The sequence below is a fragment of the Neolamprologus brichardi genome, chromosome 5, assembly GCF_056152115.1.
Source record: "Neolamprologus brichardi isolate AB-2024 chromosome 5, ASM5615211v1, whole genome shotgun sequence".
NCBI lineage: Eukaryota > Metazoa > Chordata > Actinopteri > Cichliformes > Cichlidae > Neolamprologus > Neolamprologus brichardi.
Genome location: NC_142108.1, coordinates 24,048,262 through 24,070,506, shown reverse-complemented (window position 1 = coordinate 24,070,506; position 22,245 = coordinate 24,048,262). Strand labels below are relative to the sequence as shown.

The 22,245-nt window shown below is 44.8% G+C and overlaps 1 protein-coding gene across 1 annotated transcript in view; it reads left to right on the top strand.

The window, feature by feature from the left end:
- stab1 (stabilin 1) overlaps positions 1-22,245 on the top strand; it is a 170,758-nt gene that overhangs the window by 110,238 nt on the left and 38,275 nt on the right. The window contains exons 58-62 of the mRNA XM_087840890.1: positions 1,646-1,762; positions 3,606-3,738; positions 3,870-3,930; positions 20,402-20,546; positions 21,861-21,994. Coding sequence (XP_087697016.1) covers positions 1,646-1,762; positions 3,606-3,738; positions 3,870-3,930; positions 20,402-20,546; positions 21,861-21,994 — 590 coding nt within the window. The remainder of the gene's footprint in view (positions 1-1,645; positions 1,763-3,605; positions 3,739-3,869; positions 3,931-20,401; positions 20,547-21,860; positions 21,995-22,245) is intronic.

Genomic DNA, 22,245 nt, shown 5'->3' with positions numbered 1-22,245 from the left:
CCTCGTCAGGCCAGGACTCGGCAGTCTATTTACACCTACAGGCCAGTGGACACTCTTTCAAGGATGAGGATGTACACATCCTGGACAGGGAAGAACGCTGGTTTGAGCGTGGAGTCAAGGAGGCCATTTACGTGAAAAGGGAAAGACCATCTCTGAATCGAGGAGGGGGCCTAAGGGTACATCTTTCGCCATCTTACAATGCTGTGATTGCAGCCATTCCCCAACTCTCTGTGAATGGTACTCATGGCCATTGATCAGTGGTCTTTGGTCAGTGGTTGTTGATCAATGGTCATGAGAATTTGCATAATTATGATTAAGGAACTGGCCTCACAGCCCATTGTTCCTTCAGTGGGTTTCAGTCATTATGCAAATGTACTGTTTATAAGATTGGGGAAACCTGCAGTCAGCTGAGACTGAAGAAGTCACTTGGATGAGTAACGAAACGTTTCTCCCAGAAAACGCTACGTCCAGATGAACAGAATCAACTTTTGGAGAACACAGAAAACCCCTCAAATTTGGGTGCAGTTCGCTTCCAGTGCAGGAATATGAGTGTCATTTGTTTTCTTTTTTTTCCTGTAACACCTGAGGCATCTGAAGAACATTCGCTGCAAACTACCTGAAGTGTGATGTTGTGCCATCATGCCAGGAAATGATGGCAACACAGTCTTCACTCAGATTAAGATCTACTTTGGATTTGGATCCCTGAGACCTTGTCCTCTTGCTCTTAACGAAATTCAAATTTAAGAGACCACTTTGAGACAGTGGAAGTCCAAGTGCAAATGGTCTATGCAAACAAAATGAGGATTCTGGATCCATGTTGAATGCTTTTGTTTTCTGAAAGTTTCTAGGTTGGTCTCACAAAAACATTCCTTAAATAAACCTGTGAGTTTTATCTTGAAGCTGTGTTTACTCTTGTTAGCTAAGCCCTATTTACCACATAAAGAACTTGAAAAACGTATCCATGCCTTCATCACTCCTTATTGGATTATTGTAACTCTCTTTACCTGGGCCTCCAAGTTTCCCTCCTTCAGTGCCTGCAATAGTCCAAAATGCGGCAGCACGCCTCTTAATCGGCACTAGAAAGCATGAGCACATCACCCCGTCCTCGCTAACCTACACTGGCTTCCCGTCAAATATCGCATTGATTTCAAAATCCTTCTGCTCACTTTTAAAATTCTAAATAACTTGGCCCCTAGCTACTTAACTGATCGTCTCTATCCGTACAACCCAAAGAGAGCACTAAGATCCTCCAGCCAACTGCTCCTAATACAACCAAGGTCTCGTTTAAAAACCAGAGGTGAGCGTGCATTTGCCATCGCTGCCCCTAGACTCTGGAATAATCTCCCAGTCGAAATCCGTACTTCGGAATCAATTCAATCATTCAAATCCCGTTTAAAAACACACTTGTTTAACTTAGCTTTTGAAACAAATTAGTTTGACTTTCATTCGGCCTGCCTTACACCATGTAAATGCAATTTTAAGTATAATTGTACTATTTGTTCTTTGTTCTGCCCGCACTGTGGTTTTATTGTGAAGCACTTTGATGTACACTAGTCTTTTAAATGTGCTATATAAATAAACTTTGACTTGACTTGATTTGACTTGTTATCTTCTACTGAGATAAATCCCCCGTCTGCCTTTCTAGGCTCAATCCCAGAGGAGTGCCGGCAGTGCCACGCTCAGGCTGACTGTGTGCAAGGTGTTGGTTGTCTGTGTAAATCGGGATTCCAGGGGAATGGCACCTTCTGCACTCCAGAGCCACGTGAGTGTTGTCCATTGTTTAAAAGCACACATCATCCTAATGGTGGTCACGCAATAAGAGAAGAGATTAGAGTGCTTTGTAGTCACAGAAGTAAGAGGAAGCTCTGGTAAGTTTTGATCATCCGGGTCCAGCTGTGGTTCCAATAATTAATAATTGTTCGATTGTCAGGGTTTTCTCCTGAACACTGTAGGGTCTTTACCTCATAAAGTCCCTTTAGGCAACTGTTGATGCCAGTTGCCTCAAGGTACTTGAGGTAAATAAACCTGAATTTCATTGAATTTTTCAGGTTTTAATACCACTTGGTTGTAATTTATGAGTAACTGCAGTGTTCAAATCACAAGGATGATCAGATACTACACCAAAAAGTGCAGCATATCAGAATCAGAATCAGAATACTTTATTAATCCCGAAGGAAATTAGGGATATGATCACCTAACAACCACTCATCAACCTATCAGGGATCGGTCGAGATTGGTGGTTGTGTCACATCCACTGTTGTTTCTGCTACGCTGTGACAATGTTTTACTTTTTCTAATACAACCCGAAACAGCATGACATCATCAGCGTCATACAACATAAACAGCAGCCATTCCACAGTTCTTTTTTTATTTTATTAACTTCCACCCTTGATTCTAGTTCCCACAAGTTTTCTTGCACACCAGCTACTCACCTCTGTAAATGTATGCCCCAGTTTCCCTTTATTTCCTATTAGATTGTGTTGAATTCTTCCCAGTCAGCTGTTCTAACTTTCTGTTAGTATTCTTGATATATTGTTTTGTTTCCTTCTAGTCCTAGGTGTCTTCTTTGTGTATCCCCTTGTTCCTCTCGTGTTTTGTTTCTTTAATTAGCTGACCTCAGTCTGGATCAATAATCTTGATTTTTAACTGTTACCCTGCTGCGTCCTGTGCTTGGATCGTCTCTTCTGAGCTGGTACAGTAAATACTTGGTGCATTTAAATGGCTTCAATGAATTAACTTTGAAGGCTCCGGTGATAGTAATTTATCTCTGATTAAAAGATAACAGAACCAGGAATGTGTTGGTGGAGAAGAGACAAAGTATATTCACCTGTTAATCTTTGATGGCTGATTTGTAACTTATTAACCCTGGCATTGCAGTACAGGAGCCCAGTTCAGCCCTTAGATTAGAGGAAGATTAGCCTCCCTGGCAGTGAACCAGGGGGTCTAATTAAATCAGTTTAATTAGCTTGTCCAACATTTGAGCATGTGCAAGTGATAAGCGTCCATGTGATTCATTACAATACTGGTCAACACTTGATTAACCTTACAATCCAGAGTTTTCCAGCATACAAAAAAGAAAATGGTGGTGTGCCCCGCCCCACCCCAAACAGGTTTTGGCCTCCCTTCTAATCAAAATAACAAAGATTGTAAAAAATCAATTGTTTCAGTAATTTTTTAAAAGCATAAATATATTTTTTTTGGCCCTACTGTTGCCATAGTCCCTTTTCATTTATAGTTTTCATCCCTTATTATTTTCTTTGACTACAGTAACCTGTCATTCTTTCTGTAAATGTTCTTGTTGTGCACATTAGCAGACTGGCAGAATTAATCAAACTGTTTTTGAAGCATTTTAAGAAAGAGCTCTGTGACAGTTTGTTTTTCTTAAAATATTTTCATCCTTCTAGTTTTTCAGTATCAGATTTGTTTTCTCTCCTCAGTGGCACTCCTGTTCTCATTGATAATGTGGTTGCTGTAGAAAAGCATCAAAACAGTTCACATTTGTTTCAGGCTCCAGATGTTGCACATGTGGCGAGCTGATGCTTACCCTAAACTGAGCCAGCATTTATAATGAATCAGATGACAGTTTTCTTAAAAACACTCTGCAGCTCCAGACCTTTGCTCCGAGTACAACGGCGGCTGCCATGTGAATGCGGACTGCAACCAGACGGGACTCGTCGTCAACTGCACCTGCCGAAGTGATTACCAGGGAGATGGCTACTCCTGCAGTCCCATTAACAGGTCAGTGTGGCCTTTCATCTTTGTCTTAAATAAGTTTTTTTTTCTGGCTTTCTTGTTGCCTTCATTAAATCAACGTGAGATGTTTACTTTTGGGGACGTGACATCAGGCTGTTTTTCTGTCTGCTCTCCAGATGTACTGAAGAGCCAAATGGTGGCTGCAGTGACTTTGCCTCCTGCAAGTTCACTGGTCCAGTGAGTAAATGTTTTTCATCTTTATCCAGTAAAATCTGCAGCAGTGCAGCAAACGTCAGCAAAGAAGTGAATAAAATGTCATTTTTTTCTTTTCAAGTTGTTTAGAGTTTAATTAAATTAAATCTGATTATACTAAATATACAGGAAATGCATCATATGCTAGTTCAGACTGAGAGTGGGATATAGAGCAGAAATAGTAAATATTGAAATTGTCAGATGTCATCTATATGAGAAAAAGCCAAACTATAAAAAATGCATCATTTGTGTGCGTTCATTTGTTGAGTGGAGTTGAATTAAATTAATTAAATTAATTGACTTAAAAAAACAGAAAACTGGGAATTACATTAGGAGATAGAATTTAATTAAGTTTTATTAAGTTTCATATCTCAAGTTGATCATCTTTACCTGGTTATTATAGCTATTTCAAAGACTCCCAACTGAAATAAATGACAAGCACTTCATTAAATGGGAGGAATTACTATGGCTGCACATTTGGCAGGGGGCATAACCAAGAATAGGATTTCGAGCTATTTTACTGGAGCGCAAAGGAGAACTTGCTTAAATCAAAGCACAAATCTTAAAACCCGTTCTCTGTTCGCCGTCTGGGGTAGTGGGCTGGGAGGAGGAACTGGCCCTCTGGTCGGGGTCTGGGCTGGTGGGCTTCACTACTGCTGCGGGTCCGGCTGGTGCCCCCACCCGCTGGTGCATTGGTGGTTCTCTGGGACTGGGTGCTCAAATGCGTAGTGGATCATTCCCGACAGCAGCTTGGCTGGGCCGGGCCCCCTTGGCTTTGTTGGGCCGTTGCTGGGGGTGGGGAGCCCTCAGGTCTATTTGGCCCGGGGCTCAGCTCACACAGGTGTACAAACAGGTATTCACAGACACACATTATGTGTCATGTATCATTAATACTGTGTGCTGCTCAGTAGCATTTAATATTTATTATTTACCGCTATTTATGCATATGTTGGTTGTTGCCGTGGTTTCCATGCTGTGTTGTTTTTTGCTTGTTTTTTTTTTCAGCAGGTGGTAAAGCAGATTTTCAGTGTTTTTTCTCTCTCTTCTCTGTTTTTCTCTCCCTCTCCTTTTGCCTACTTTCTCCCCAACTTCTCTTTCTTTCTTTATTTCCGTGCCCTGGTCTTTTGCATTCTGATTGTAATAACTTATAATTGTTAAAAACCTAATAAAAATCTAATTAAATATGAGTATCAAGTGGACCAGTATAGCAAAAGCCGTAATGGTAGACTTTGGAAAATAAATCTGTTGGGCATTTAGTTTGGCCTTCAGACAACAACCCTGACTGCTACACTTCCAGACAGGACAGGCAATATATATATGTATATTACACCACAATTAAGTGCTCTATTGGTGCAACCTAAACTGAAATTAAAGATCTTATTTGTGGGGTTATTCCAATTCAAGCACTGCCGGGTGCTGATGCAGAATTTAACCGATTTTGATAACATTTCTTTTAAAAAACATGGCTAAATACACTGCTAAAAAAAAATTACTAAAATTTCTTAATCATAGTATAGTATCATATCATTTAAACTTCATAAACTTCTTCTATTGTTCTTCTCAGTTAAGTACCAGAGGGGGTTGTTAATCACTTTCAGCTGCTTTGGTGTTAATGAAATCACTAGATAGATCACTAGATTCACTAGAGGGGCAACAGTGAGACAATCCTCAGGTTTTATAGGTGTGGGCCACAGGCGTATTTTTCTGTCCATGTCTTTTCGGACATATACGTTTTGCATGTAGCTAGGGTTCGTGTCACTACTAGTACCATGAGCCATATTGGCATTTGTCATAGAATACCAGAATTGGCAGCTCCACCAGTGGTGCCCTGTGCTTTTCACGGATGAGTGCACGTTCACCCTGAGCACATGTGACAGATGTGAAAGGGTCTGGAGAAGCTGTGATGCTGAGAAGATTGTAATGCTGCCTGTAGCATCGTTCAGCTTCAGAATTAGAATACTGTAAAATGGCCTGTATTTGTATAGCGCTTTACTTGGTCCCTAAGGACCCCAAAGCACTTTACATGTTCAGTCATCCACCCATTCACACACACACATACACACACTGGTGACGGCAAGCTACATTGTAGCCACAGCTGCCCTGGGGCGCACTGACAGAAGCGAGGCTGCCAGACACTGGTGCCACCGGGCCCTCTGACCACCACCAATGTGGTGAATACTTTATTAATCCCTGAGGAAATTATGCGGTTACACTTGCTTCAAGACAGTAAGAACAGTAACTAACTTAGCTAAATTAAATAATACAATATATTACAACGTTTCAAAATATAACAAATAGCTCAATTATAAACATTGCAGTATATAAGACAAAATTCATAATGTGGCCAAAATTGTTGTTATGGTTTGGAGGAGGACTCAAGCGCAGGACTCCAGGCTCAGATGCACACAAGAAAGATTTATTTACAATTCACCAGGTGTTTATACAAGAAGGTGCGGGGGGTGGGGGGTGGGGGAGTGCTATGTACTGCTGTGTGAGGGAAAAGGGGCTCAATGGAAGTCCAGGGGAAAAGTACGCGTTCTTCAGATCATCCACACACACGATCACTGGCTCTCACTCCAACGCTTGCCACTCGGGAATCACACGGGGGGAAAATCCAGGGAGCTTTGTAGACAGGGAGACGGGGTTAAATACAACGCACAAAGGAAACACACTTAACTCAACTTGCAGTAGCTTGGCTTCACTAACGCGTGGTAGACAACGATCCAGCGATGAACAGCAGTCACCTCCTGGCTTAAATGCTGATCATCTTAATGAGACCCAGGTGTCTCATCTCCTGAGGGCGTGAACCCACAGTGAGTTCCGCCCCGGCGAGAGAGAAGAGGAGAGAGAGAGGAAGAGAGAGAGAAACAGAGCGTGCTGATCAGCGTGCAGCTGATCCGCCTGGCTATGACAGTAACGCATTATTGTAATTAAATTACTTTTCCACTGAAAAAGTAGAGTAACTAATTACTGTTCATTTTTAGGTATTTTAATTACAGTTACTTACAATGTACTTGTGTTACATTGTAAAATAATTAAACTTGCTGAATATCATTATTTAATTTCAATAATTTATCTTCTAAACGTAGAAGTAAACTCTGCTGCTTTAACATTGTTGCAGTGCAGGTGCACGTCATTTCACGCCAGTTGGCTGTATAGTCGTATTCTAAAGCGAAGATGTCGGACTCGGCTGAAGCGAGTGGCTGTTTTTTGAAATGGACATATTCCCGTCTCTTCACTTTTCTGAAACAAGCAGACAAGAATATTACAGTAATATGTAAGCTATGTCCTGGGGAGAAAACTATCGGCCGCTGTTAATAGCACGAGTAATCTACTGAAGCGCCTGACACGAGAGCATAGACGAACACTTCTGAGTGATCCTTGTTCATCATCCATGGATAACACCGGGGCAACTCCTGCTAAGCAGGCAAAACTTGATTTTACTTCAGCAGCACAGAAAGCGTCTGAAGGTGAGCTTAAAAAAATGATTGCAGGCTACATTGTGGAAGAGATGCTACCGCTGCGTACTGTAGAGTCTCCGTCTTTAAAAAAAATGTATTTATTATTTAAAGAGTTTAATTTCTATTGTTTGCCTACTCAAGGTTTATAGGGATCTTAAGAAGTATTTAGTTAAATTACATATTTAGTAATTAAGTTAACTTTCTGACACAGTAATTAGATAAGTATTTTAAATACAGTATTGACTAAGTAATTAGTAATTCATTACTTTTTTAAAGTAACTTACCCAACACTGCAGAGGACTAGAGAGGCAAGGCTTCACTTGTGACACATGAAAGGTGTTATGGATTTTCATATTCCGGGGCAGTTTAAGACGGACAGAGACAGGGTTAATCATAGAGTCGACTTCAAAGGGACCGATGAGAGTGGGAGACAGTTTCTTGGATTCAGACCTGAGTGGGATAAACCTGGTAGACAGCCAAACCTTTTGTCCAGGTGTGTAGGTGGGAGCAGGGGTCCGGTAGCGATACGCTGGGTGCTTGTTGCGTTCCACTGTGCGGAGAAGGGCGGCCCAAGTCGCTCTCCAGGCACGCCGACACCTCCGAAGATGCTGTTGGACAGAGGGAACAAAGTGCTCACCTTTGACGGCTGGGAAGAGTGGCGGTTGATAGCCCAGGGATGCCTCGAAAGGGGACACACCGGTGGCGGAGGGGGTAAGGCTGTTATGAGCATACTCAATCCATGGCAGTTGCTCGCTCCAAGTTGACTGGTTAGTGGACACCAGGCACCGGAGAGCTGCTTCGGGCTCCTGGTTGGCACGCTCAGTTTGACCATTGGTCTGTGGGTGGAAACCAGTGGAGAGACTGACCTGAGCTCCGAGGGCACTGCAGAACTCCTTCCAGACACGTAAACTGCGGTCCTCTGTCAGACACAATGTCCAAGGGGATTCCATGGAGGCAAAAAATGTGGTTAGTTAGTAGCCGGGCGGTCTCTAGAGCAGTGGGAAGCTTAGGGAGGGTGACAAAATGAGCAGCTTTGGAGAAACAGTCCACAATGGTGAGAATGACAGAGTTACCTGACGAGACATGCAGACCAGTGATGAAGTCAATAGCGATGTGTGACCAAGGGCGGCTCGGAGTCGGCAGAGGTTTGAGGAGGCCAGAGGGTGGTTGATGGACCCTCTTCTTTTGAGCGCAGGTCGAGCATTCGGAAATATACTCGCGGACATCTTTAGCGAGGGAAGGCCACCAGGTGAAAAATTGAAGGAAGGTAATAGTGCGGTGGACCCCCGGGTGGCAGGTGAATCTGACAGTATGAGCCCAATGTAACACTTGTGACCTTACTGAGGAGGGTATGAAGAGCAACCCTGGAGGTCCCGTTCCGGGGTCTGGTTCTGTCTGTTGAGCCTCTCTAATAGCCGACTCGATCTCCCAGGTCAGAGCCCCAATTACACAGGTGGGCGGTAGAATGGGAGAGTCCCGAGCTGCATCTTCGGAGTCGGCGAATTGGCGTGAGAGGGCGTCTGGCTTGACATTACGGGAACCGGGTCTGTAAGTGATTGTGAACTGGAATCTAGTAAAAAACAGGGCCCACCTGGCTTGCCTGGCCTTGAGGCGCTTTGCCGATCGAATGTACTCCAGGTTCTTGTGATTGGTCCAGACCACAAACGGCTGGGCAGCTCCTCCAGAGCTAGCTTGATGGCTAGTAGCTCTCGGTCTCCCACATCATAGTTGCTCTCTGCGGAGGTGAGACGGCGTGAAAAGTAGGCACAGGGGTGAAGCTTACCACCTTGCTGCTGGGAAAGCACCGCCCCCACTCCAGCGTCCGAAGCGTACACCTCTACAACAAACTGCAGGTTGAGGACGAGAATGGGCGCCGAGGCAAAGCGGTCCTTCAGATGAGTGAATGCTTGTTGAGCCGGTTCATCCCAACAGAAGGGAACCTTGGGAGAAGTGAGACGGGTCAGAGGCAGGGCAAGTTTACTGTAGTCGCGAATAAAGCGACGATAGAAGATCGTGAACCCCAGAAAGCTTTGAAGCTTTTTACGGTTAGAGGGGGTCGGCCAGTCAACAACGGCTTGAACCTTTGCGGGATCAGTTTTGAGGTTACCTTGGTTGATGATGTGGCCCAGGAAGGAAAAAGTTGAGACATGAAACTCACACTTCTCCGCTTTAACAAAGAGACGATTCTCAAGGAGATGCTGAAAGACTTGCCTGACATGGCGTTGGTGTTTGGTGACGGAGCGGGAGAAGGTGAGGATGTCATCCAAGTAGACGAAAACGAAGTGGTCAATGAAATCCCGGAGAACGTCGTTCACGAGAGCCTGAAACCTAGCTGGTGCATTGGTGAGACCAAAAGGCATTACAGGATATTCGAAATGGCCCAGGTGAGTATTGAAAGCCGTTTTCCACTCATCCCCCTCCCTTATTCTCACCAGATGGTAGGCGTTGCACAGGTCCAGCTTTGAGAAGATAGTGGCCCCCTGGAGAAGCTCGAACGCGGGGAGTGGTGCGCTTGGGAGGAGGTCAATCCCACAGTCGTACGGCTGGTGAGGGGGAAGGGAGCGTGCCTTATCCTTACAAAACACCTGTGCCAGGTCGTGATAAACAGACGGCACAGAGGACAGATCTGGCGGTTCGGAGATTGCTGAATTGGTTGGTGGGTTCATGGCGGGGGTGGCGGCTTTTAAACAGGACATGTGACACTTTTCCCCCCACCCCGAAATACTTTCTTTCCTCCAATCGATCATAGGGTTATGTTGACGTAGCCAGGGGTAGCCTAAGACTAGCGGTGTGAGTGGGGCTTTAAAGACATAAAACTGTATGACTTCAGAATGATTGCCGGAAAGAGGCAGGGAAGCAGGTTCAGTGACAAGAGTAATGTCCGGGAGACGCTGACCACTAAGGGCTGTGACTTGGAGTGAATGTGACAGAGGCTCCGGGCTAAAACCTAATTTAAGCACCAGCGAGGCATCAATAAAATTCTGTTCTGCCCCAGAATCAATCAGAGCGTCAAGAGAATGAGTCTCAAGCCGAATCGTTAACTTGGCTGCAACCATGAGACGAGGAGGAGACTGAGGACAGGAGACCTCGCCCACCCGTACACTCCTCACTACTGGCGGGCGCTGTCTTTTGGCCGCGCCGGGCAATCCGTGGCAATATGGCCCTTGCGGCCACAATAAAACCACTCACCGGCCCTCCACCGACGGTGCCACTCCTCGGGCGACAGTCTGGAGTGGCCCAGTTGCATGGGCTGTTCACTCTCCTCCATGCTGTCCAATACTTGATTGCCGCTGATCGCGCCTCCTCCTGACGTCATCTCCATGCAACCCGGAGGCTTCTGGGAAATGTAGTTTCCGGTTCCCCGACGCACCCGTATGTGCTCATCTATCTTCACCCTTTCTGATTAGTGTAATCACATCAGAAAGGGTTTTAGGAACATCCCTCATCACCAGTTCTTTTTTTAATTCATCACAAATATTATTCAAAAGGGTACTTATCAATGCCAACTGCCCCCACCCCGTTTCTTCAGCCAAGGTCCAGAACTCGACCGAAAACTCCGCCTCCCCTGCTTCAAATTCAACAATCTGTGGGCCTCTGCCTCCGCTCCGGTGCCTTTTTCAAAAACACTTTTAAACTCGGTGAGGAAATCCTCGTAAGAAATCTCAGGGGCTGTTCTTAAAACGGCTTGCGCCCAGTTCAATGCCTGCCCACGTAACAGTTGAACAATAAAGGCAATTTTGGCCCCGTCAGTCTCATACGTTCTTCGTAACTGTCGTAATTGTAACGTGATCTGGGTCAAAAATCCAGCACATTTATGGAACTCACCTGAGAAAGGCTCTGGCGCTGGTAACGATCGCTCCGGAGGCTCAGCGGGAGCCGGCGCAGAGGAAGCAGATGGAGCGGCCGCTGAAGGGTCAGGAGCCGGTAACTGAGGAGAAACAGACGGAGGTGGTGAGGGTGGGCTCACCAACGGTATGCGTTGAGCGAGGGCTTGGGTGAGTGAAGCCAGCTATTGGTTAATGTGCTGCAGCATGTGTTTGTGGCATTCCAGAATTGCCTCCGGAGTGAGGACGGGTTGCTGGGTGGGGGTTGAGTCCGCTGAGTCCATGATGGCTGAAGATCGCATTCTTCAGATCATCCACACACACGATCACTGGCTCTCACTCCAACACTTGCCACTCGGGAATCACACGGGGGGGAAATCCAGGGAGCTCTGTAGACAGGGAGACGGGGTTAAATACAACGCACAAAGGAAACACACTTAACTCGACTTGCAGTAGCTTGGCTTCACTAACGCGTGATAGACAACGATCCAGCGACAAACAGCAGTCACCTCCTGGCTTAAATGCTGATCGTCCTAATGAGACCCAGGTGTCTCATCTCCCGAGTGCGTGAACCCACAGTGAGTTCCGCCCCGGCGAGAGAGAAGAGGAGAGAGAGAGGAAGAGAGAGAGAAACAGAGCGTGCTGATCAGCGTGCAGCTGATCCGCCTGGCCATGACAATTGTACTGTAAACTGTTGAACTTTGTAATTTTGTTATTTCTCTGTAGAGGATGTGCAGATATTAAGGATGTGTGTACTGTGCATTAGATAGAGGAGTTGTACCACCACAGGCACAGGAATGATTTCCTGCATTGTGCAGTGGTGCATTTGGGTAATCTCGGTCTCTCACTGAACATCAGTTCAGTTCAAAGCAAGTTGCTTTGAAAAAGTAATTAGTTATAGTTCAACAACAAAACTATTGACTACACTACACACTAACTAAACAAAACAACACACTAACTACACACTCCAAACACGCTAAACATCACAAATCTCTCATATCTCAAAACTCTCTCTCTCTCTCTTTTGCTCTCTCACCGCCAGATGTTAAAAGGCCTCTGAAAATAGAGATGACTCTGGCCCTTCCTGTAAAGTGCAGTGGTATTTTTAATTCAGTCCAGTTTATTGTCAATGTGTTCTCCAAAGTATTTATAGTGCTCCCCAATGTCCACATTGATCCCCTAGCTTGAAACAGGGGTCAAAGGTTTTCTGGTCCCCCTAAAGTCAACAATCAATACTTTGGTCTTTATCACACTGAACTGCAGAGGATTCTGCTCACACCATGTGACAAAGGAGTCCACCACAGCGCAGTACTCTGTCTCATCACCCTCACTGATGCATCCAACCACTGCAGAGTCATCAGAAAACTTCTGAAAATGGAAGGTCTCTGTGAAATGGCTGAAGTCTGTGGTGTAGAGGGTGAAGAGGAAATGACAGCCCCTCATGTTCCCACTGTGTTGCTGATCACCTTATCAGACACACAATTTTGAAAATGCACATATTGTGGTCTTCCTATCACGTAACTAACAATCCTCAACAGTCCTCAACTCAGAGGAGACGCTTGTAACCGAACTGAAGGGGATCCTGGTGTGGCCTGACTATAAGTTGAAGGAGGATGGTGGTGAAGAATGAGTCTTTCCAGTGTCTTTATGATGTGGGAAGTCAGCACTACAGGTCTATAATCCTGGGGGCCACCGGGACATGGCATCTTTGGTACAGGAACGAGGAATGACGTCTTCCATAGCACTGGGATCCTCTGCAGACTCAGACTCATCATAAACAGTTTATGAAAGACTCCACAAAACTGGGGGGTACAGGTCTTAAGGACACAGAGACTGGACCCCACCTGGTCATGCAGACTTGCCTGAGTGCCGGAGTCTTTATGCCACTCTACATATCTCCTCATGCTATCCTATTGGAGTTTCCACTCTAGCTTTCTCCTATAATTGTCCTTAGCCTCTCCCCTTCAATAATGCCTGAACTATTCTCACCTACTCTCTATTGCCCTGAAGGCCCTCTTTTTGTCATTGAGGAGGGCTTTGATGTCCTTAGTCACCCATGGCTTGTTATTTGCGTTAGATAAGATAAGAGATAAGATAAGACTACTGATCCCACGGCGAGGAAATTTGTGCTTTACCACAGCTCAGGTACAGATAGTAGACAGTAGAAAACAAAGAGTATACCAAAAATATAAAGTCAAGAAATACAAAATAAATGAATAATAAATAAATAATATTAATAATAATTTAAAAAAAAAATACAATACAATATATACAACAGTAGCTGAGGTTCTATGTACATGCATACACGGTACGCGTTATGGATATAGGGTTGTGGAAATATGCAAATAATAAATTCTATACTATTCTATAATACTACTACTATTCTACTACTACTATTACTATGTAAGTAACAGATATCTATTATTTATCTATAAGTATAGACATGTACATGCACACACACGTACAAATACACATACATCCATCCACAGGAAATATACATATAGAGAGATATACATATACATGCACATGTCCGTACATATATAAGATGCACTGTGCATGAGGAGGTAACTGTGGATGACCAATGGATGACCACAATGTCCAAGTGACTCATGACATCTTGATTGAGGAGTTATAGAGTGGCTATGGGCGATCATGGCTCAAAGAGTTGGCAGTTCATCTTGTAACCGGAAGGTTGCCGGTTCGAGCCCCGGCTTGGACAGTCTCGGTCGTTGTGTCCTTGGGCAAGACACTTCACCTACCGCCTACTGGTGATGGCCAGAGGGGCCGGTGGCGCGATATGGCAGCCTCGCTTCTGTCAGGCTTTGAGGGCCCCGAAAAGCGCTATATAAATGCAATCCATTATTATTATTATTATTAACTGCTGTGAGGATGAATGATCTGTGAAAGCGCTCCTTCCTGCAGCGAGGGTATTTCAGTCTCTGTCTAAAGGAGCTGCTCAGCATACTCACAGACTCGTGCAGAGGGTGGTATGCATTGTTCATGATGAATGTAAGCTTTGCTAGCATCCTCCTCCCACCCACCACCTCCATAAACTCCAAAGGACATCCCAGCAAAGACCCAGACCTCCACACCAGTTTGTCAATCCTGCTCCTGTCCCTGTCTGTGCATCCGCTCCGCCAGTCGGCCATTGCATAGAAAAATGTGGACGCTACCCCAGTGTCATAGAATGTCACTGAGTGTCGGAGTCCTGCAGACTCCGAAGGACCTCAGTCTCCTCAGCAGGTGAAGTCAACACTGGCTCTTCTTATACAGGATGTCTGTATTTGTAGTCCAGTCCAGTTTATTGTTGAGGTGAACACCCAAGTACTTGTATGAGTTCACTGTCTCAATGTCTTCTTCCTAGATGTTCACCAGTGTTGTAGGAGGTGACTTCCTCCTGAAGTCTATGACCATCTGATGCGTCTTGATAGCGTTGATTTGGAGAGCGTTGGTCTCACCAGCTGACAAAGTCACTGATGACCCCTCTATATTCCTGATTGTTTTCATCTGATACGCATCCAATGATGGCTGTGGTCTGTTGGTTAGGTAGTCGATGGTCCATGCAGTCAGCTGTTTGCCCACTCCAGCTTCCTCCAGCTTCCCTCTCAGTAGTGCAGGCTGGATGGTGTTGAAAGCACTGGAGAAGTAAAAAAACATCATCCTCACGATGCTCCCTGCCTGCTCTAGCTGAGAGAGGAATCACTGCTACTGACAGCATTATCCAACCCGATTCCAGACCAGTAAGCAAACTGCAGGGGGTCCAGGCTGGCTCTGTTGTGGGTAGATGTGCGGATGGGGGTGAAGCAGGGTGGTGGTGTGAGGAGAGCTCAGGTAACAATGACATTCCACCAGGAGAGGGGCAGGACAGCATTTGGAGGGGGGTTGATGGAACCTGGGGGGTGGGAGAGGTGATAAGGTCAAGAACCAAATCTGTTGAAAAACACCATGGGAGTGTAAGTGGGTTGAAGAATGACCAGGTTGTGGTGTGTGTGGCTAAGCGGGGGGAAGGGTGATGTGCTGTAAGCCTGCTTTGTGTTGGCAAACAGGTTTAAGGGTTTTTCTGTCCCTTCTATGGCAAGCAACATACTGCAAGAAGTTAGGGAGAGTGGCAGATAGTGAGGCATGATTGAAGTCCACAGAGATAATAATGAGGGATTGCAGATTGCCATCTGTAGCTGAGAGACCTTGGAGTGAATGTACTCACAGGTTGCCATAGCATTGGCCGAGTGCAGAATGTAAAAAGTCAGCACAATAGCATGTGAAAAATCCCAGGCCAGGTGATATGGCCGAACGCTAACCGCTAACAGGAAATAATTTCCCCGAGAGATCAATAAAGTATTCTGATTCTGATTCTGATTCTTTGGTACAGCGCTGTTCCTTCACAGTGATGTGTCCCGGGTTACATCATCTCTCATTGATCTTCATTGCTAATCCCCCACCTCCCCTCTTACCATTCTCCACTGCGCTCCTCTCCTCTAACCTAACTCTAACCAGTTGAAAGCCATCCAGAGTTACGACGGGGTCCAGTGTGTGGTCTGTGAGCCATGTCTCAGTGAACAGCAGGAGGCTGCTCTCCTGGTACTCCCACTGCAGCCTGGTTAGTGCCATTAGCGCTTCCATCTTGTTGGGTAAAGATCTTACGTTACCCATGAGAATGGATGGAATGTTCAGTTTTACAATGGACAGTCTAAGCTGGGACAATGGAGTCGGTGCAGAAGGTTATGTAGTCAGTGATACACTCAGTAAGCCCATTGATGTCCTGACCATGAGGCTCACAGAGTGTCTCCCAGTCTGTGAATCTCAAAACATGAATCAGGTTATGATCTGACCTACCCAATCCGGGGAGGGAGGAGGAACTGTATAGCCCATTTCCCATGAATACCTACTCGGATCAACTCGCTACAACTCAACTCGGATCAACTGGTTTTCCATTCAAATCCAGTACTACCTAGCCTGCATGGTTGCTGTCATAGCAATGTGTCCAATTGTCCCGTGAAGTAATTAACATGAACGTTACAAAAAAGGTGGGTGTCTAGACAAGAATATACCTGCTGCGCGGACTCTGGCTTTTCATCAGACTTGAGCACCATGGCATTATTTTTGTAGCCATTTCCGTCATTGACATGTTTAAAAAATGGCGGTTTTAATTTTTGTGAACAAGACGCTCTCATGGCTCATCGCATGACACTACTGACCAGCCAATTGGTGATATGCAGTCTGACGTATGCCACATCGGATTGCTTGGAACCTCAAGAAAGTGGGTACTAAAAAAGTACATCTTACTGTTGGGTTTATCTAGGCACAAACCTCACTGGAACACAAGCCCAAACTGCACAACAAATCAAGTCAAGACAGAGCTCTTTTGCCTTTTTGGCTTGCAAGGGAAGTCAGTCAAGGCCAAGTAATGCTCCCTTCACCTGTCCTTTAGCCAACTTCAACTGATTCCTTCGCAACAGCCCTTTTCGTGGTGATCATGGCTCAAGAGTTGGGAGTTCGCCTTGTAATCGGAAGGTTGCCGCTTCGAGCCCCGGCTCGGACAGTCTCGGTCGTTGTGTCCTTGGGCAAGACACTTCACCTACCGCCTACTGGTGTTGGCCAGAAGGGCCGATGGTGCGATATGGCAGCCTCGCTTCTGTCAGTGCGCCCCAGGGCAGCTTTAGCTACAACTGTAGCTTGCCTTCACCAGTGTGTGTGTGAATGGGTGGATGACTGGGTGTGTAAAGCGCTTTGGGGTCCCTAGGGGGGACTAGTAAAAGCGCTATACAAATACAGGCCATTTACCATTTTACCATTTACCATTTTTATTGTCAGCAAGCAATCATTCATGAATATGCAATTACAAATACATGTGACATTCTTAAGCAGGCATATCTGAACAACATCAGTGTCTGTATTCTGTGGGTGTGTTTAGGTGCATGTGTGTGTGTGTGTGTGTGTGTTTACAGCTATACTATACATAGAAATATGACCTTTCAATGAACTAAAACTGTGTGTATGAGGCATGCAGAAAAGCAGAAGTAAGTGTCTCGCTAAATGATAAGAATAGAAACTTGCAATAGGTCCTGTCTCAGACGAACATTTAAAGGTGTGAAGTTTTGCACTTTTAAGAAACACAACAATCTAGTTCCTAAAGCTATAATGGAAATTATAACGCCGAGGCTGCTTCCTCTCATCTCATGGTACACAAGTGCCCACAGAATCTTATCAGACCTAATAAGGATGTGCTTTTTATCAGCATACAAATGATTATATGTTCCTAAGCACAAATGACAATATAAAAAATATCAATTCCAACATTTACCAGGTACTATGACCTAATGGAAAATCATGAAAACCGTGGTCAACCATACAGAGTCGATCTGAGAAGCTACTAATGAAACGGGCTTATGTGTGCTTGATTATAAACAGTAGGTCTAAAATTCTCTCCCCTCAGGTGGAACAGACCACATACTGTGTGAAAGTTGACAATGTAGCGTCTAAGGTGACATGTTGAAGTCACCCGAGATAGCAATGAAGGCACTCAGGTGCTGAGTCAGTAACTGGACTATGGCAGAGTGGAGAATGTCACATGGAGCTGTGGGGTTAGCAGAGGGAGGAACATGGACTCCCAACAAGCTCACATGGGTAGATTCCCTGGGCAAATAATATGACCTGAGTCCAACAGCATAAAGTTCAGTGTCTGGGCAATAAATCCACTCTTTGATTGTAGGTAAGCAAGTACACCACCGGTTGTTAAAAAAATGGCAACCCCCCTCCTTTCTGCTTACCTCTGTCTGTCGGCCTGAACCCTTCCACAGATGTGTTCTCATCGGGAATATTCTGGTGCATCCATGATTCAATTAAGTTTAACACCTGAGGTTCCCTTTGACTCCAAGCTATCACTGATAGCTCGTCCATCTTGTTTGCTACCATGACTGGTTTGGTGGTGGGTCAGTAATAGAGAGGCATAGACCTATGCAAGCCAGGCAACAGCACCCTGACTGCCATTAGATATTGAGATGCAATCCTTGGACTCATTGTCAGACCCTACAATGGTGGAGTGGTTCCTGGGCTCCTTAGGTACACAACAATGCCTGGCCTCATGTGGCAGGAGTATACAGGCAGTTCATGAAGGATGAAGAAATTGATACCATTAATTGCCCCCCAAGCTCACCTAACCTAAATAGCACAACTAATCCAGTACAACACCTGGGCAAATTTGTTAAATCCATCCCACACCTCACACTCTTCAGGAGCTCAGTGATGCCCTGGTCCAGAGGAGGAGATACCCCAGCACACCATCCATTGTCTCATTAGGAGCATGCCCCAATGTTGTCCAGCTTGCATAAAAACATGGATGCATGAATTCATTTTTCAGTCAAGAGATGCTATCGGATTTTCAAACATGGAACACTGAAATCAAAGTTATTTTAAGTGCATATTCAGCTGCTTCTGGGTGGTACCTGGGACTCTGTCAGATAAAAGTGTTATAAAAATTAATGGTTATGGATTTGATAAGTGTTTGATTATGTGTCTCTGAATAAAGTACAAATATGATTTAAATAAATTTCCCCAAAAGCAGTTACAGAAGTGCATCTCACCTCAAAGCCTCAAATGTTATTATTTTACTGCACAGACACAAAATTACACAACTTTATATCTTTGCTCAAGGTTAAATCCAAAGTAACTGCACAATCCAATCCCATGCTATTTCACATTATGGATTGTTACGACCCGGCTCAAAGGCGCAACATAAAAAAGGAGACGAATACCAGAGTGTAGGTGAACAGAGGTTTTGTCTTAAAATGGAATATCAGGTCGGCTAAAATGGCTGGTGCCACCAAGGCAAAGACAAGTGAGCTCCCTGGGAAGCTTGCCTCAGGTATGCTTTTATCCACACCTGACTAGGTGTGGCCAATTAGCACCAGCTGAACACACTGAGCAGATTAGAGGCTGCAGAGGGACGTAACACCTCCTCCCTTAAAAGGGTTCCTCTAGGACCCCTAAACAAATTAAAAGTCCCTCTGAAGCCTTGATCCCTCAAAAATAAGTTGGCATCTTTAAGCATGGATGCCCCTACATGAGGATCTGAAGTTGCCACACTGAACACACACAAAAAAAGTAACATGTGACCAACACAAAGGAGTACAACAGTCACAAACCCAAAATGATTATTCAGCCTGTTACAACACAAAATGAAACCAGCCACAAATAATCACACACACGTGATCTGTGGTCTCCACCACACAAACGGTCACATATGAGTGGCCCTATACCACAACAAGTTACTTAATCCACAAAGTTCAGTAAAGCAGCATGCTAGTGACCAACCACAAAATGGAGAGCTATGGCCACACAAATGATCACATCAAGGGTGGTTCAGCACCCCACAGTGTTATTGCCATCACCTGGCCAACAACACTCACAAGTGATCCAACAAAATACCATATTCCCCACAACACTAAAGGTCACAGCACAAAACACTCACCTCATGAGGATCTCATTTGCATCCATCAACACTGACATATGCACACACACATGGCGTACACACAATGCCAACTTAAAAACAGCCTACCTGCCTCAGCTACAGACCATAATCATGAATGGTCTCAAACCTCCTACCAAGTTTGGTGCCACTGATTTACTATGTGCAACTCCCAGCCTAAAACACTAAAAACAACAAAACCCTAACTTTACCTATCCTAGTCTTCAGTGGTGTACCAGGCTCAAGGCAACTTTAAACGCGAACTCGAGAGCAGGCAGCAGACCAGAGATATAGTCTCCTACCAAACTCTGAAGCGTACCCCCACCCAGGATAGCCACCAAACACAACAAATTAAAACAACAAAGCAAAACAACAAACGAGTGCTTCGCTGGAAGGGCAGCACAGCTACCCAGCTGAAACACACTTGTGCCAATAATACACAGTGTTCATCTTTATTGCAATCATGAGTAGAACTATAAGCTCACCAACACATAGTTCGAAACTGTTGCACAAAATCATGTTTGGTTTCCCAGTTGTTCCCAAGCTGCTGACTGGCTTTTTGGAGCTGGGGCGGGAAAAGCAGCATCTTTGCCGTTACTGTTATTAATGGTTTTTCGAGTGACGTGTCTCCCTCTAAAAATATCCCTGAATATGAACATAACATGACATCCTCCTGTGAGCTGATCACTCTAATCTGGTTCTTCTAGAATGAACGGGAGTGCGAGTGCTTGCCGGGGTATGTAGGTAATGGAGTCCAGTGTTTGGAGAAGATGGTGCCCCCTGTTGACCGCTGCTTGGAAGACAATGGAGGCTGTGACCCTGTGGCGATCTGCAAGGACCTGCATTACCACGGTAAGACATGTGAATGCAGTGAAGCCATGAACTGCAGTGTAGCCACGTGTCACATCTGCTGAGTGGGAGCCATGTTGGCTCCCAGTCCTACTCTATTGCAGTTTCCATGGTAATCAGACTGATTCTAAAGCAGATGACCTTTGTAGCATCTATGTTTCCATGGTGACATTATGGCTAGCATTGTTTATTATAGAGGACTTCCATTTGTTTATTTATTTGTTTTTCTGGGGCTGGTAAACAAATGTCAGCTCTGAGTTGAGCTCATTAGGATCTGGAGCTCGTTAAGGCTTGTTAAACATGGAGCTCATTAAAGGCTCAAAGGCTGTTATTACTTCTAACCTGACCTTCATTAATCAGGGTTACAGATAATTGAGAATTCACCATAAATGATCCGTTCAGAGTTACCCTTTTAATTAAGTTTGTGGGATATAAGCACCTGGCACCCAACCAGAGAAAAGGATTGTAGTGAAATCAGCTGTAGAGAAATCTGCCCTCATGTCTCTTTCCAGAAATCATGACCTATTTTCTAAACAAAAATCCTCAAACCTTGAAAAATCTATTTTTTTTTCCACTGTCCACATCCATAGATTGCAAATTTAAAAAACAAAATGAGGGGGAGATGAGGGGGATGTTGCTGACTTGCTGACCTGCTGGAGTGCGATACATTTTAATGTTGGTTCGGCTCGTCACACAGCTCCTAATCAGACACTCAGAACATGGCGGCATTGTAGTCATTCTCTGTAAGTTGTTACAAAGCTATGTTCATGTCACAGTTCCCACGAACAAAAAAAAATCAATCACAAGCACCTGTAACTGCACGAAAGCCAGCAAAAAAGCACTGCAGGTCATGAAACAGCAGAAATCATTGTTGGTACAAGGAGCTGAAGTTGTTAGAGCTGTTGTATCGTTCACTTTGTGAAAAAGACTAAGCAGTCCAAAAAGATAATACACACACTGGACACCATTTGTTTAAGGTTGTGAGGTGAGACTTTACTCTGTTTGCACAGTGGCAGCAAAGGTGTTGATGAGCCATTTCTGTCATTTGAACTTCTTGTCACAGGAACAAAAAAAAAAAAAAAGTTCCCGAGGTTATGTAACATTTAATTGATTCGTGCTTTACTCATCAGAACTTAAACACCAAGTAATTACATCATATTAAAAGAAAAGCAGATGTTTCTACTGAATCTGAGGGTGAATGTCTCTTGGATTTGTTCAGCATCGGATCAAATCGTGTTTTTCACTCGTAGAGTTGATATTTGTTGTACAGAATGGTGCAGAAATCTGAGGGAAGTTAACGTGATTGTCATGCTTCAGAAAACCGAGCCGGAGTCTTCCACCTGCGCTCTCCAAAGGGGAGGTACCAGATGAACTTCAGTCAGGCCGACGCCGAGTGCAAGGCTGAGGGCGCCACGTTGGCTACCGTTAAACAGATGGGAGACGCACAGCAGGTAAACCTACCTACTGAAAGGGTTTACATAGAGATATCAACAGGTCGATACACCAGAGTCAAATATGTGGTATACCTATGAGAAAAAAGGAAAATGAAATGCAGCAGGGTTTTTCTACAGATTCTGTCTTCATTATAAAGACACACCCACTTCACGGTCAGTTAGGCTGACGGGGAAGCATTCAGCAGTTTTCAAGAAAAGCAGCAAAGCAGCCAACTCAAACCTTTGTTAGTGAAAGAGTACTTGAAAAC